Source organism: Scyliorhinus canicula, chromosome 18, assembly GCF_902713615.1.
Source record: "Scyliorhinus canicula chromosome 18, sScyCan1.1, whole genome shotgun sequence".
Classification (NCBI taxonomy): Eukaryota; Metazoa; Chordata; class Chondrichthyes; order Carcharhiniformes; family Scyliorhinidae; genus Scyliorhinus; species Scyliorhinus canicula.
The window spans coordinates 114,699,092-114,713,346 of record NC_052163.1 but is presented as its reverse complement, the minus strand read 5'-3'; the positions used below and the strand labels follow the sequence as shown (position 1 = coordinate 114,713,346).

At 47.7% G+C, this 14,255-nt stretch overlaps 1 protein-coding gene across 1 annotated transcript in view; it reads left to right on the top strand.

Moving 5' to 3' along the window:
• Nucleotides 1–12,166, top strand: part of yjefn3 (YjeF N-terminal domain containing 3) — a 171,904-nt gene extending 159,738 nt beyond the window's left edge. Inside the window, exons 5-6 of the mRNA XM_038777926.1 lie at nucleotides 2,085–2,232; nucleotides 9,768–12,166. Coding sequence (XP_038633854.1) covers nucleotides 2,085–2,232; nucleotides 9,768–9,967 — 348 coding nt within the window. The 3' untranslated portion in view covers nucleotides 9,968–12,166. The remainder of the gene's footprint in view (nucleotides 1–2,084; nucleotides 2,233–9,767) is intronic.
• Nucleotides 12,167–14,255: the final 2,089 nt, after the last annotated feature.

Here is a 14,255-nt window from a genome sequence, read left to right as displayed (position 1 = left end):
TGCAACAAAATAACCCTATAATAACTGTAACACCTCCCAGACCGTATCAACGCATGTATCACATCCCCCCCACCCCCCCAACCCCAATGAATAACAAGAGAACTTAAAAATAAATTAAAATTAAATAAACAAACATAGTCATCGCCCCCCCACCTTAGCAACCATTAATTCAAATACAACCCCCAAAGAATACAACACTAAGTAATCCTTAATAACTTCCCAAACAACATCCAGAAGACAGAAGAAACATGTTTTAACAGAAGCGCATCAGGTTTACATTCAATACTGAGAATATTTATCATTCTGAATTCACCAAATGATCAAGAGATAGTCTTTTCATGGCAGAGAGACCAACAGTACACCTGCTCTGTCTGCCTTCAGCTCCAACACGGAAAACAGAACTAAAACATACCTTGCAGCAAACAGCCTGAAACGAAAGTAAAAAGCTGACAGACAGCCCAGCTCCACCCACTCTCTGACATCACTGCAGTAGTAAACACCCATTTCTTAAAGGTACTCTCACATGACAAAACTAATAATAAGGTTACCTCTCCCAGCCACTGACTCCAAGATAATTGCCCCTTGTATGCTGCAATCATCCCCAACCCTGACCCCCCCCCCCACCCCCCCCCACTCCTTTCCCATGGGTTAACTTCCAGCCACTGCCAGTGAGGAAAGAGGCTCAATATTAGTCATACGCACAAATGATTAACTTCCTGCAGTGATAAAATGCTCATTCCTTGTTAATTAGGCCTGAGGCCCAATTTCAGGCCTTCTCCATTGGTCGGCACAACCTGCTCAACACTCACCTAAGGTCTAGCACATTTCCTAATCTTAGCAGCGAAGATAATAATAATTTTTATTATTGTCACAAGTAGGCTTACATTAACATTCCAACAAAGTTATTGTGAAAAACCCTGCGTCGCCACACTCCGGCGCCTGTTCGGGTACACAGAGGGAGAATTCACAATGTCAAATTCCCCTAACAAGCATGTCTTTCGGGACTTGTGGGAGGAAACCGGAGCGCCCGAAGGAAACCCACGCAGACACGAGGAGAATGTCACAGACAATGACCCAAGCCGGGAATCACACCATTAAATACTTCCATGGCACGGACAGCATGGGGTTAGATACAGAGTAAAGCTCCCTCTACACTGTCCCCATCAAACACTCCCAGGACAGGTACAGCACGGGGTTAGATACAGAGTAAAGCTCCCTCTACACTGTCCCCATCAAACACTCCCAGGACAGGTACAGCACGGGGTTAGATACAGAGTAAAGCTCGCTCTACACTGTCCCCATCAAACACTCCCAGGACAGGTACAGCACGGGGTTAGATACAGAGTAAAGCTCCCTCTACACTGTCCCCATCAAGCACTCCCAGGACAGGTACAGCACGGGGTTAGATGCAGAGTAAAGCTCCCTCTACGTTGTCTCCATCAAACACTCCCAAGGCAGGTACAGCACAGGGTTAGATACAGAGTAAAGCTCCCTCTACACTGTCCCCATCAAACACTCCCAGGACAGGTACAGCACAGGGTTAGATACAGAGTAAAGCTCCCTCTACACTGTCCCCATCAAACACTCCCAGGACAGGTACAGCACAGGGTTAGATACAGAGTAAAGCTCACTCTACACTGTCCCCATCAAGCACTCCCAGGACAGGTACAGCATGGGGTTAGATACAGAGTAAAGCTCAATCTACACTGTCCCCATCAAACACTCCCAGGACAGGTACAGCACAGGGTTAGATACAGAGTAAAGCTCCCTCTACACTGTCCCATCAAACACTCCCAGGACTGGTACAGCACGGGGTTAGATACAGAGTAAAGCTCCCTCTACACTGTCCCCAACAAACACTCCCAAGGCAGGTACAGCATGGGGTTAGATACAGAGTAAAGCTCCCTCTACACTGTTCCAAACAACCACTCCCAGGACAGGTACAGCATTTGGATAGATGCTCCAAACACATCGCTTTGATATTGAGCAGCAGAGGTTTGGACAAGTGTGTTAGCCTGGTTTGCTCAAACTCTGCCAATATTGAAATGTTGTTTGTCATTAAAGCTGCTTTCCTTTCCCTGTAGGTGCAGTTGATAAATGATGCTTATAACCTGATAATAGATGCCGTACTGGGGCTGTCAGATGAGGCGGGACTGAAGGAGCTCTACACCAACATTCTGACAACAATGAAACATGTGAAAATTCCCATCATCAGCATTGATGTCCCATCAGGTGAAAAAAGATTATTCATTCCATTGTGGTACTGTAGTGGCACTGTGATAGAGCAATCAATTTAGCCCCACTTTTCCCTAGTGTTGCGCAAAGATTTCCCTCTTCAAGTATTTATATCTAATTCCCTTTCTGGAGGTGAATTTCCAGCCCCGTTACTCTCTGGCGCAAATCCCGTTACGGCCAGAAATTCATGCAAGAGGGCCTTAACAGGATTTGCGATGGGTGGATCTCAGAATGTGATCTTCACAACCCCTTGTCTGCGATGTAATCAGGTTCACGCCTCTGATTACCATACTGTGGTAGCGTGGGCCCTTTAAGAGGCGTACCCTTGTGGTCCATGTGACTGGCTCACGGCCTTCATCTGGGAGCGCGCGAACCCTGACCAATGAAGGATCAGCATGGGTTCTGGGGAGCAGCGGTCTAATCAGAGTGAACAGGCAGCCAGAGTGTTAACACCTGTATTAGAGTCTCTGTGCCTGTACATAAATTATCCTTGTTAGTTGCCAATAAACACTTTGTTCTTTATTACTACCGTCTATCTGGTATTGTCTTGAGCCACCACATTGGCGATGAGTCTAAACTGGGTCAATCGCAAGCCCGCATTCGCCAAATCCGAGGGGGTAAGGAAATGCCCACGGCGAACACAGAGTCAGGAAGCGTTGACAATACCCGAGAATGAAAAGGGCCCATGATTGAGAAGTTAGACCCATTCGATCAGGGCCGAAGACTGGAGCCAGTATATTGAGCGATCCTGTTACTTCTTCACAGCAAATGAAATAATGGGGGAGGATAAACAGAAAGTTATCCTATTAAGAGGTTGTGGGCCAACAACCTACAACCTTATAAGAAATTTGACATCCCCAGAGGCTCCTGACATGAAGTCATTTGATCAGTTGGTGAAGCCGGTCAAGGAGCATTTCAACCCCAGACTCTCGATCATACCACAGCGATGCAAGTTCAATTCGGCTGTCAGGAACCCATGAGCAACTATCTCCTTTTTCGCTGCCGGACTCAGGCAAATGGCCGAGCATTGCGAGTTTGGTGTAACACTGAGCAACATGCTGTATGATCGTTTAGTATGCGGTATTAACAACATAAGTGTGCAAAAGAAGCTTCTGGCTGAAATGAAGATTACCCTAGAGAGGGTGATTGAGATCACCCAGGCAACCGAGTGCGCTGAGAGGGGCGTGTCAGAGCTTCAAAGCGTGCGAGAGGGCGAGGTAAACCAATTGTGGGGCAGTATGGCTGCAAGGTGCCTAGCGAGATTGACAGGCACAGACAAAATTCATCTACGATCCTAAGAACAGTAGTCGGTGGCCAGGAAATAAATTGGGGCATCATTGCAGGAGAGGTCACCCCCAGGAATTGTGCAGCTACAGAGAGTTTATATGGTTTTGGTGCAATAGGAAGGGCCATATCCAGGCACGTTGCTGTGTCCACCAGAATGTGCCAGTTCAAAACAAAAGGAGTAAAGCAGTGAACAGAGTGGAGAGGAATTCAGATGAGGGGTCTGAAACATACACATTAAAAGTGATGAGAGTGAGCAAACCAGCCCCCATTGAGATACTCCACACAGCAAATGGAAGACCACTAAAGCTGGAGATCAGCACCAGGCCATTGGCTTCAGTTGTGGGTGAGCAAATATTCAAATATCTTTGATGCGATTTTCAGTCTTTGGACTTGAGTGAGACAACAGTCAAGTTGGTGACATATACGGGGGAGACGCAAAAAACCTTGGAAACGACAGTGACTCCAGTGTCACATCAGCAACAAGATACCCAGTTACCTATGGTCATTGTTAAGGGACATCAACCAAGCCTGATTGGGCGAGATTGGTTGGGCCAAATCAGGTTGAACTGGGTTGGAAGTTTTAAAATCTCAGACAGCATCTTTCAGGAAGTCTTGAACAGATATGATTGAAAAACGAGTAGGCTTCAATGAAGTTACTGTGAAAAGACCCTAGTCGCCACATTCCGGCACCTGTTCGGGGAGGCTGGTACGGGAAATGAACCGTGCTGCTGGCCTGCCTTGGTCTGCTTTAAAAGCCAGCGATTTAGCCCAGATGTGTTCCTGAATGAGATGGGTAAAATAAAGAAAGTAAAGGGCAAAATTTATGTCAATCCTTTAGACCTTGCATCAAAAAGTAGAAGCCGAACATAAACGCCTAGAAGAACTGGAATCATCAGACCCGTGCAGCTTTCAGAATGGGCAGTCCCATCATTCCTACATTAAAGCTGGACCAGTCCGTTAGGTTATGTGGGGACTGCAAGCTTACAATTAACCAGGCAGGCCAAGTAGATAAAAACCCAATTCCAAAAATTGAAGATCTTTATCCAAAATTGGCAGGGGCCCTCACATGCACCAAACTTGACCTCAGTCGTGCATACTTGCAACTGGAACTGGATGAAGAATCCCGAAAGTTTGCGACAATTAACATGCGTAAAGCCCTGTTTCAGTACACCAGATGACCTTTTGGCATCTCCTCGGCCTGTGCGATATTCCTGCGCACAATGGAGAACCTTCTCCAAGACATCACAAAGGTTGTGGCCTCCCTGGATGACGTCCGAATAACAGGAACATAACATGAAGAGCACATAGAGGTTTAAAAGAGGTGCTGAGAAGATTCAGAGATGCGGGAATCCGACTCAAACACGAGAAGTGCACTTTCCAAGTTAGTGAGGTCACTTAGCTTGGGTTTAAAGTAGACTCAGGCCTGCACAGACCTGAAGACAAGGTGAGAGCCATAAGAGAAATCCTGGTACCTAAGAACCTGGCAGAGTTTTTAAAAAATATTTTTTATTCTCCTCCTTTTTCACATTTTCTCCCAAATTTACACCCGCCAACAATAAACAATAATCAGCAACAAATATATCAATCCCCATAACAATAACAACGACCCCATCCTCCCATCAAACCCCAAACATTAGCCCGCATATTCACATAAACAAATGACAAAAAGGAATTAGGGATCACACCATAGTCGCCATTAACACACACAGACCCCTCCCCCCAACCCTCCCACCCACACGCCCCAACTAATGTTCGATGTTATCCAGTTCTTGAAAGTGCATAATGAATAATGCCCATGACTTGTAGAACCCCTTCATCCTTCCCCTCAGTTCAAACTTAACCTTCTCAAGAGTCAAGAATTCCAACAGGTCCCCCCGCCACGCTAGGGCACAGGGTGGAGAGGTTGCTCTCCAACCTATCAGGATCCGCCTTCGGGCGATCAAAGAGGCGAAGGCTACAACATCTGCCTCCGCACCCGTTTCCAACCCTGGCTGGTCCGACACCCCTAATATGCCCTCCCGGGGGCCCGGGTCCAGTTTCACGTGCACCAGTTTAGAAATTACCCTAAAAACCTCCTTCCAGTAATCCTCTAGCTTTGGACAGGACCAAAACATATTTCCCCCCCCCCCCCCCCCCCCCCCCCCCCCCCCCGGCAACGTTCACACACATCTTCTACTCCTTCAAAGAATCGGCTCATCCTCGCCCTCGTGAGGTGTGCTCTGTATACCACCTTCAGCTGTATTAGCCCCAACCTCGCGGACGAGGTGGAGCCATTCACTCTCCGGAGCACCTCACACCAGAAATCCTCCTCCATATCCTCTCCTAACTCTTCCTCCAACTTTGCTTTGATCCCTTCCAGTGGTGCCTTCTCCTCTTACAAAATAGCTCCGTAAACCGCCCACACTACCCCCTTCTCCAGTCACCCTGTCGTCAGCACCTCCTCCAGCAATGTGGAGGCCGGCTCCTCCGGAAAGTTCTGTATCTCCTTTCTGGCAAAATCTCGAACCTGCATGAATCTAAACATTCCCCCCTGCTCCAGTCCATACTTCGCTTCCAGCTCCCTCAATCCTGCAAACCGACCCCTAAGAAACAAATCTTTTAGCGTCTCAATCCCCCTTCTCCTCCCATTTCCGAAAATTTCCATCCACTTCCCTGGCTCAAATCTGTGGTTCCCCCAAATCGGCATTTCCCTTGACCCTGCCCCCAATCCAAAGTGTTGGCGAAACTGCCTCCAAATTCTCAATGAAGCTATTATTACCGGACTCCCTGAGAACTTCCCCGGGGCTATCGGGAGCGGCGATGTTGCTCGTGCTTTCAATCCCGACCACCTGCACAAACTCACCTCCATTATGACCCACTGGGAATCAATCCCTCTGACCCAGCTCCGCACCGTCTCCACATTTGCCGCCCAGTAGAGAACCTGGCAGAGTTAAAGGGCAGGTTTCTCCGTTGGCCAACGCTGAAATCGTGAAAGGCGATTGGTGGAGAATAGGTTCCGACGCAAAAATCGCAGCAGGTGCCAATTTGCAATTCTCCATCACCTCGACAGCGCCGTCTATGCGTTTCGGAATGCACGTAGAGTAAACAGGGTTTGTATGTCATTAGCGGGCCCAACCCTGTATTCTCCGCGGCCTCCGCGATGCTCCTCCTCCGATGGGGCGGTTCACTTGTGCTTTTAAAAATCGTGAAACTGGCATGGTGGCTGCTGAGGGAGAGAGGGGGTGCGGAAAGTGTCCAACATCACCGTAGTTTGCTGACAGTTGTGCTGCTGGCCGGGGGGGCTTTTGCCAGGACTGGGGGAGTAGTGGGGGGGGGGTGGCCAGGAGGTGGGCTGTGGGGTGGGGGTGGACGGGCACGGACACCATTTCCGCAGCCATTGCAAGGCAGCCATGCAGCTGCGCACACCGCTAACAGCCCACTGTGAATTAATGCCACGGGTTGTATAAGTCTCACCCCAGGGCGCCCCAGCCATCTCATCAGCTGGATGGGCCCACTCCAGCACAACCAGTGCCATCTTGTTGGCTGGGTGAGTGTGTGTGGGGAGTGTAATGTGTCTGTGTGGCTGCAGCTTGTCAGCCTCCTGAGTGTCAATCACAGACCTGGCGAATCCCGCACTGCTTTACATTGGAATTGATTGTGTTCCACGCGCCACTGGTGCTGCCCCTCAATGGTAACGAAATTGGTCCAAGGGAGGCACCAGTTTTTCTCTCACGAAAGTCCACAAATTCAGCGTTGGCAACAACACTTCGGGCGCGACTTTCCCAAAAGGGAACAAAGATCCCTCGCGAGCGCATTTAGCCGCATGTTTTCCGGCACTTGCAGTTGAATAAGGAGCCGAAATGGCAAACACGCAGCCGAGGCCGTGCATAGCCCCACTTTTTACAACGGGAGCTCCCATTTTTAAATGGCGTCCCGCTCTCCGAGGCCCACAAAAAAAACCCCCAACCTCCTCCCGGTCTGAACGCAACATGGGAGAGTCCCTGGCAGGCCCCCTCGCACCCCCCAACACCCACTGCGGGCATTGGGCATGATCTTACTGGCACTACCAAGGTGCCCAGGTGACACAGCCATGGTGCCCAGGTGGCACCACCAAGGTGCCTGGGTGGCAATGCCAAGGTGCCCAGGTGGAACCACCAAGGTGCCTGGGTGGCACTGCCAAGGTGCCCAGGTGGCACTGCCAAGGTGCCCAGGAGGCACTGCCAAGGTGCCCAGATGGCACTGCCAAGGTGCCCAGATGGCACTGCCAAGGTACCCGGGTGGCACCACCAAGGTGCCCAAGAGGCACTGCCAAGGTGCCCAGGTGGCAATGCCCCAGGTGCCCAGGTGGCAATGCCAAGGTGCCCAGGTGGCAATGCCAAGGTGCCCAGATGGCACCACCAAGGTACCCAGGTGCCCAGATGTCACTGCCAAGATGCCAAGCTGGCATTTTCTGCGCCCGTACAATCATGTCGGGGTTGCCCACTGTGGGTGTTGGAGGGGTGCAAGCAGGGACCAGGGGACCATCCCATGTTGCGTTCGGGTTGGTGGGAGGTCAGGGATTTTATTTGTGGGACTCCGAATTCGGGTCTCGATCTCTCGCTGCAACGGGCAGTTCCAGCCAGCCGACCTACCCGTTGTAAAAAACGGGGCTATATGTAGCCTCGGCCGTGCGTTTCCCGTTTAGGTCCTTTATTCAACGCGGGTAGCGTTGAATAGCCACATGTTTCTCAGCACTGCGAGTGACGGGAAACGCGTGGGTAAACTCGCCCGCCAGGGAACTTTGTTCACTTTTGGAAAGATCGTGCCCATAGCTTCCCTGGATTATCTCGCAGCTCTTTGTAGCCCCTGTGCTACCCTAAGCCAAATATACCAGTCCCCTCAACTCCTGCCCCAGCTTCGTTTTTTTCAAGTCTGTTTCCAGGGACACCATTACACCCTGCCTGAACCGACATGATTGTGTAAACATCCTGTCAATTACACCTGAAGAGAACCCTCCTGTAAGTGACTGAGTTTGATTTCTTGCACTTCATTAATTAGTATTCTGTAACTATCATCCACTCACTGCCTTCTCTGGAGAAGTAATCCTGCTTTTATCAGGAGACTTTGCTATAGTATTTGCTTGCATTCCATTTACTATAGTTCTAGGGCTGGTTTAGCTCAGTGGGCTAGGCAGCTGGTTTGTGATGCAGAACCAGGCCAGCAGCGCGGATTCAATTCCCATTCCAGCTTTCCCGAACAGACGCCGGAATGTGGCGACTAGGGTTTTTTTTTCAGTAAATTCATACTTGTGACAATAAAAGATTATTATATAGGCTCTTTAAGTAGACTCTGCTGTAGTTGGACTCTCTGCTGTCGTACATCCTGCCACGCTTCCAACTCATTGGCTGGCATAGAGGTATCATAACAACGTAAGAAACAGGAACAGGAGTGGGCCATACAGTGAGCCTGCTGCACCATTCAATATGATCATAGCTGATCTGATCCTGTCCTCAACTCCACACCCCTGCCTCTTCCCCGTAACCCTTCAGTCCCTTATCATTGAAGAATCTGTCGATGTCAGCCTTGGGTATATTCTCAGCCTCAGCTCACTCGGGTAGAGAATTTCAAAGATCATCTAAGAGATAAAATTCCTCCTCATCTCAGTCTTCTGTAGGTGATGCTTTATTCTGAAAATATGGCCCATAATTCTAGATCCCCCATGAGGAGAAACATCCTCACATCATCTACCCTGTCAAGACCCCTCAGAATTTTATATAATTCAATAAGATCACCCCTCAATCTCTAAACTCCAATGAGCATTGACCACATCTGTTCACACTTTCTTCATAAGAAAACCCCCTTCATCCTAGAGTCAATCTGAACTGTGGCCAATACAAGCTAGGTCCCTCCTTAAATAGGGAGAGCAAAACTGTACGCTAGGTACGGCCTCACCAATGCCCCATGCAGTGTCAATGCTCACCTTGTCTTCAATTCATTCTCTGGATATGGCCAATGCTGGAAGGCAGGTATTTATTGCCCATACTCAGTTGCCCCTTGAGAAGTTAGTGATCTCGAAGCCCTATAGTTTGTGTGGTGAAGGTTCTCCAATGGCCCCACTAGGCTCGGAGTTCTGGAATTTTGATCCAGTGACCATGAAGATAAAGCTGAGATGGGCAAAAGACAAGAGTCCCACTTTCGAACTTGTACATCTGAATGTGAACCACAGGCCCATAGTTTTTAATCAGACTTGACCTGACTTTAACACAAATTACCTTTTTTTTTAACAGGCTGGGATGTAGAGAAGGGGAACAGTGATGGCATAAGTCCAGAGGTCCTGGTATCCCTGGCAGCGCCAAAGAAATGCGCCACGCAATTCTCCGGAAAGTTCCATTTTCTAGCTGGCCGCTACTTGCCTGATGACCTACAGAAGAAATACGAGCTTAATCCCCCGGACTACCCAGGAACTGACTGCATTGTACAACTTTAAGGAGAAATTGTTTTAAGGTGATGGATTCAAACAAGGCAAAAAAACTGACCTGAAGCGAAAGCAGATGCGAGCAAAATGTGGCATCTGCTCTGACAACAGGAGCTGCATTCTCCAGAAATCCTGGAACCAACTCAACAAGTTCCTTAAGAAAAAAATCTGGAAAATGCATCTCCTCAAAAGTGGATTCGGGCTGTGTTCTACATCAGCACAAATCAGTTTTGTTTCATTTATCTGGTCCAGATTGTGTGTATGTTTTTTTTTTCTTGAGAAATATGACTTACCTTTTTTTTTCCTTTTAAATTTCATCAAAGCTTCTTTGCTGCAGAGAATGATCTTTATGCCGTTTCGGGGTTGGGCAATAGTGTGATGGCCGGGCCCAGCTTTGATGTACTTTTGTGATCTTTTTAAAATCGGTGTTACTAGTGCTTATTTCACGTGGGGACCAAGACACTTTGCACGTGTGCAACCGTTTCTTTCAATGATCCTGGAAGATGTCAACCTGTTCAGGTGAAGTTGGTGTGTGCTCAGTTTTGGAGGTGGGAGGGACACTTCAGATGGGTATGAAGCTTCCTCCTTTGGCCTGAGTCTATGCAGGAGTAACTGATCTCACCAGGGGCAATGCTAGGGAGCATCATATTTGATTTCCAGTGATCTTATCAAGTGGTGGAGGTTATGGTTAACATAGAATTTACAGTGCGGAAGGAGGCCATTCGGCCCATCGAGTCTGCACCGGCTCCTGGAAAGAGCACCCTACCCAAGGTTAACACCTCCACCCTATCCCCATAACCCAGTAACCCCACCCAACACTGAGGGCAATTCATCATGGCCAATCCACCTAACCTGCACATCTTTGGACTGTGGGAGGAAACCGGAGCACCCGGAGGAAACCCACGTTGGAGGGGAGGATTTCCATGATTGAGATAGCATGTAGGAAGTGTGTATTGGATAGGCTGAATAACCTTTGTCTAGTTCAAGCTTCCTTGTGAGAGGCACAAGAAGCCCATCAGTGCCTGAACAACAGAAATAGATGGGATATTAATTCAGATGGAGTCAGATAGCCTCCCAAATTTCTTTCTGACACTGCTTGACCTGCCAATATTCCAATATGGATGGAAATGAGCCTGGGGACTCTATATTTGAACCCAAACCTGTACAGTAATCCAACAACCTCCCCAGCCACCACCACCACCCCCACCCACCACCCTCCCCACCCAGCCTTTCCTGGAAGTGTACACCCGGAGGGAACTTCGGTGAGGACATGATTAGAGTTAAGAGTGGTGGACCCCATGGTCGATGAACATGCTAACTCTCTCTCTCTCTTTATACTTGCAGACAAATAACAGCTATTCTAAGCAAGGCATTAGTTTATGAAACTCCCTACAGAAGCAAGCTTGTGGGGTGAACAGGAAAGAGAAGGAGGATGTAGGGGGATAAGGAAATAAATGCTTATCTCAGGGTGGTCACTATCGCCCCCCGGGGCCACACGGCAAACCTTCTCTCTGTGTTAAAGTGGCTCGCTGTAATGGTAATGTTTGAACTGTGTTGTGCTTCGTTTTTGGTGAATGGCTAATCACTCTAATGATGAAGGGCCAAATGGGAGGTAGGTGAATGATCACCACCACCTCCCATGGGGAGGAGAACAGGAGGGAGGTCAAATTGAGATTGGTGTAATTATTCCCACAATAAATTCTGCAACATAATCTATGCATGGCAGGAGAATACAAAATGTTATAAAAACGGGGCCACCTTGCTCTTTGTACAATGAGCTTGAGATGCAATTAAAAATTAGACACGTCTTGGACAAGATTGGGAGATGTAATTAATTTTAGAATACGGTGCACAGGTTAGACCATCCTACCTCATAGAAAAGGGTGTAGATGGATTAGAAAGGGTCAAAGGATGAGCTGCCTGGGTGATTTCTAGCTGCAAGATACTAAAGTTAAGAGGAGAGGTGAGGGCGATTGACTCATTGGGGACAGTAGTGAAAGCTGCCAATGACGTGGGAAGTTGTTAGACTGTTTAGCTTGTAGAGTGAACTTAGAGCATGATGGTCACAGAACGGACACATCGCAAGTAAGCTCAGCGATTAAAGTGATCTTTCGATCTGCCCACAGCATGGAATAAACTACCAGAAAAACTTCTGATTCCTGGGCCAATTGTTAGAAAGGAGCTGGGTCAATCAATGCCTGTCGAAAGAAAGGAGAAAGAAGAGATTTATTTGATCATGAAGAATTTGGTGGGACGGTGGAAGTTGTGGAGGGAGAAAAGAAAGGAGGTCCATGAATGAGGCAGCTTGTAGAAAGTGTGCGTTGGATCGGCTGAATGCTTAGTTCAATCTTCATTGTGGGAAGCAAAACGAGCCCATTCGCGCTTGAAAAACAACAACTGGTGGGACATGAATTCAGATGGGGACCAGAAAGATTAGCTTCTCGTTTCTCCTTCTGATGCTGTTGACCTGCCCATATTCTCAGCGCTTTCTGTTCCCATTTCATTCCTCCATGTTTCTTTCTATTTTGTGAGTTTGTTATAATTCAAATATCTTCCTGTTGGTTGTACAAATTTAATATATCACTAGTAGATGTCCCATGGTGCTGCTAATGAGGAGTTATGACCAAGTGTAGTCTTTGCGTGACATGGGTGTAGAGCGTGGGTGTGGGGAGGGGGGAGGGGGGGGGGGGGAGGGGGGGTGCATTGTTAATTAGACCAGGAAGTGCAGGTGTTGTTTAGTACCCCCTATTTAAAGTCATAGGTTTTAGGACATTATTTTTAGATTTTCTATTACAAAGTCATCGCTTCACAATTGCAATAGAAAACGTCTATGTAAACATGTCACACTGTAATTATGGCCTTGCGTCAGTGATGGTGTTGCACTGCGCCTACTCAGGCAATGACGTGGATTACAGCTTGACAAGTTTACATATGAATTGCCCATTATAATTGTTAACATGGGACTTTATAATGAGGGAAAATGTCAACAGTGTGCTGATATAAAATTTAATATATTAAAGATATTTAAATATAGATAGATTCCAATATATATGGGTATTTGTATTGTTTGTTTGCACTTTATTAAAGCTACATTTTTGAGTGCTGGGTAGAGTGTGTTTGCCAGTTCTATCTATGGGTTGTAAAACATGTTTTCAGCCAACGTCCAATGTTCTACTTCTGTCCCTGAAATTAAGGAGTGTGTCATTCACATTTACACTGCTTACTACACTTAACGTGTGCTACTCATGAGCCATTCATCATCATGCATCAATCATTGCGAGGCGAGAGACCCATTGGCTGAACATCTTGTTACATGTTCCGACTGTTATTATCAGTCTGGTATACTTTTGATTCATAAAGTGTTGTGAAATTAACTATCCCCAAATGCTAATTATGCTGTAAACTCTACCCAGTACTGAGGCAAGCACACTATTGAGTTGAAAGTCAAATTAATTTTAATGTTGTTCCTTCTACCAGGTTTTGAAGTGTTGCTGAATGAATTTGATACCTGTAATAAATAGAAGTTATGCTCAAGACTTTTGATGTGTTTTTGTTGCCTCTAGATCGAGCATTCCAGTATCTCCCTGACAGTCCTCCTATCTTCCAACCTCCAGAAGGTTCAGCTCGTCCAAACTCTGCCGTCCTGAATCCCAACTCACAGCAAGTCCCATTCACCCACTGACCAAAAGTTAAAATCAAACCCTCAAGAGGCAACGGCCAATGAGATTCTAGAAAGACACGGACTGGGATTCTTCAGCCTTACCCGCCCGGCAACTGAAAGTTCCCGCCGGAGGTCAATGGGCCTTTACATGGTCCAAGTCCCATCATTGGCAATCTTATGGCAGGGGCGGTGGAAGAATCCAGCCCTTTGTCATAAAATCACACAGCACAGAGGGAGACCACTTGGCCCATCGAGTGTCCACAAGGGGCTGGTTTAGCTCACTCAGCTAAATCGCTGGCTTTTAAAGCAGACCAAGCAGGCCAGCAGCACGGTTCGATCCCCGGACAGGCGCCGGAATGTGGCGACTAGGGGCTTTTCACAGTAACTTCATTGAAGCCTACTCGTGACAATAAAGCGATTTTCATTTTCAATTTTTCATTTTCTGTCTCTTTCAAAGAGCAGTCAGTTACAGCACCAGGGGCTGGTTTAGCACACTGGGCTAAATCGCTGGCTTTTGAAGCAGACCAAGGCAGGCCAGCAGCACGGGTTCAATTCTCATACCAGCCTCCCCGAACAGGCGACTAGGGGCTTTTCACATCAACTTCATTTGAAACCTACTTGTGACAATAAGCAATTTTT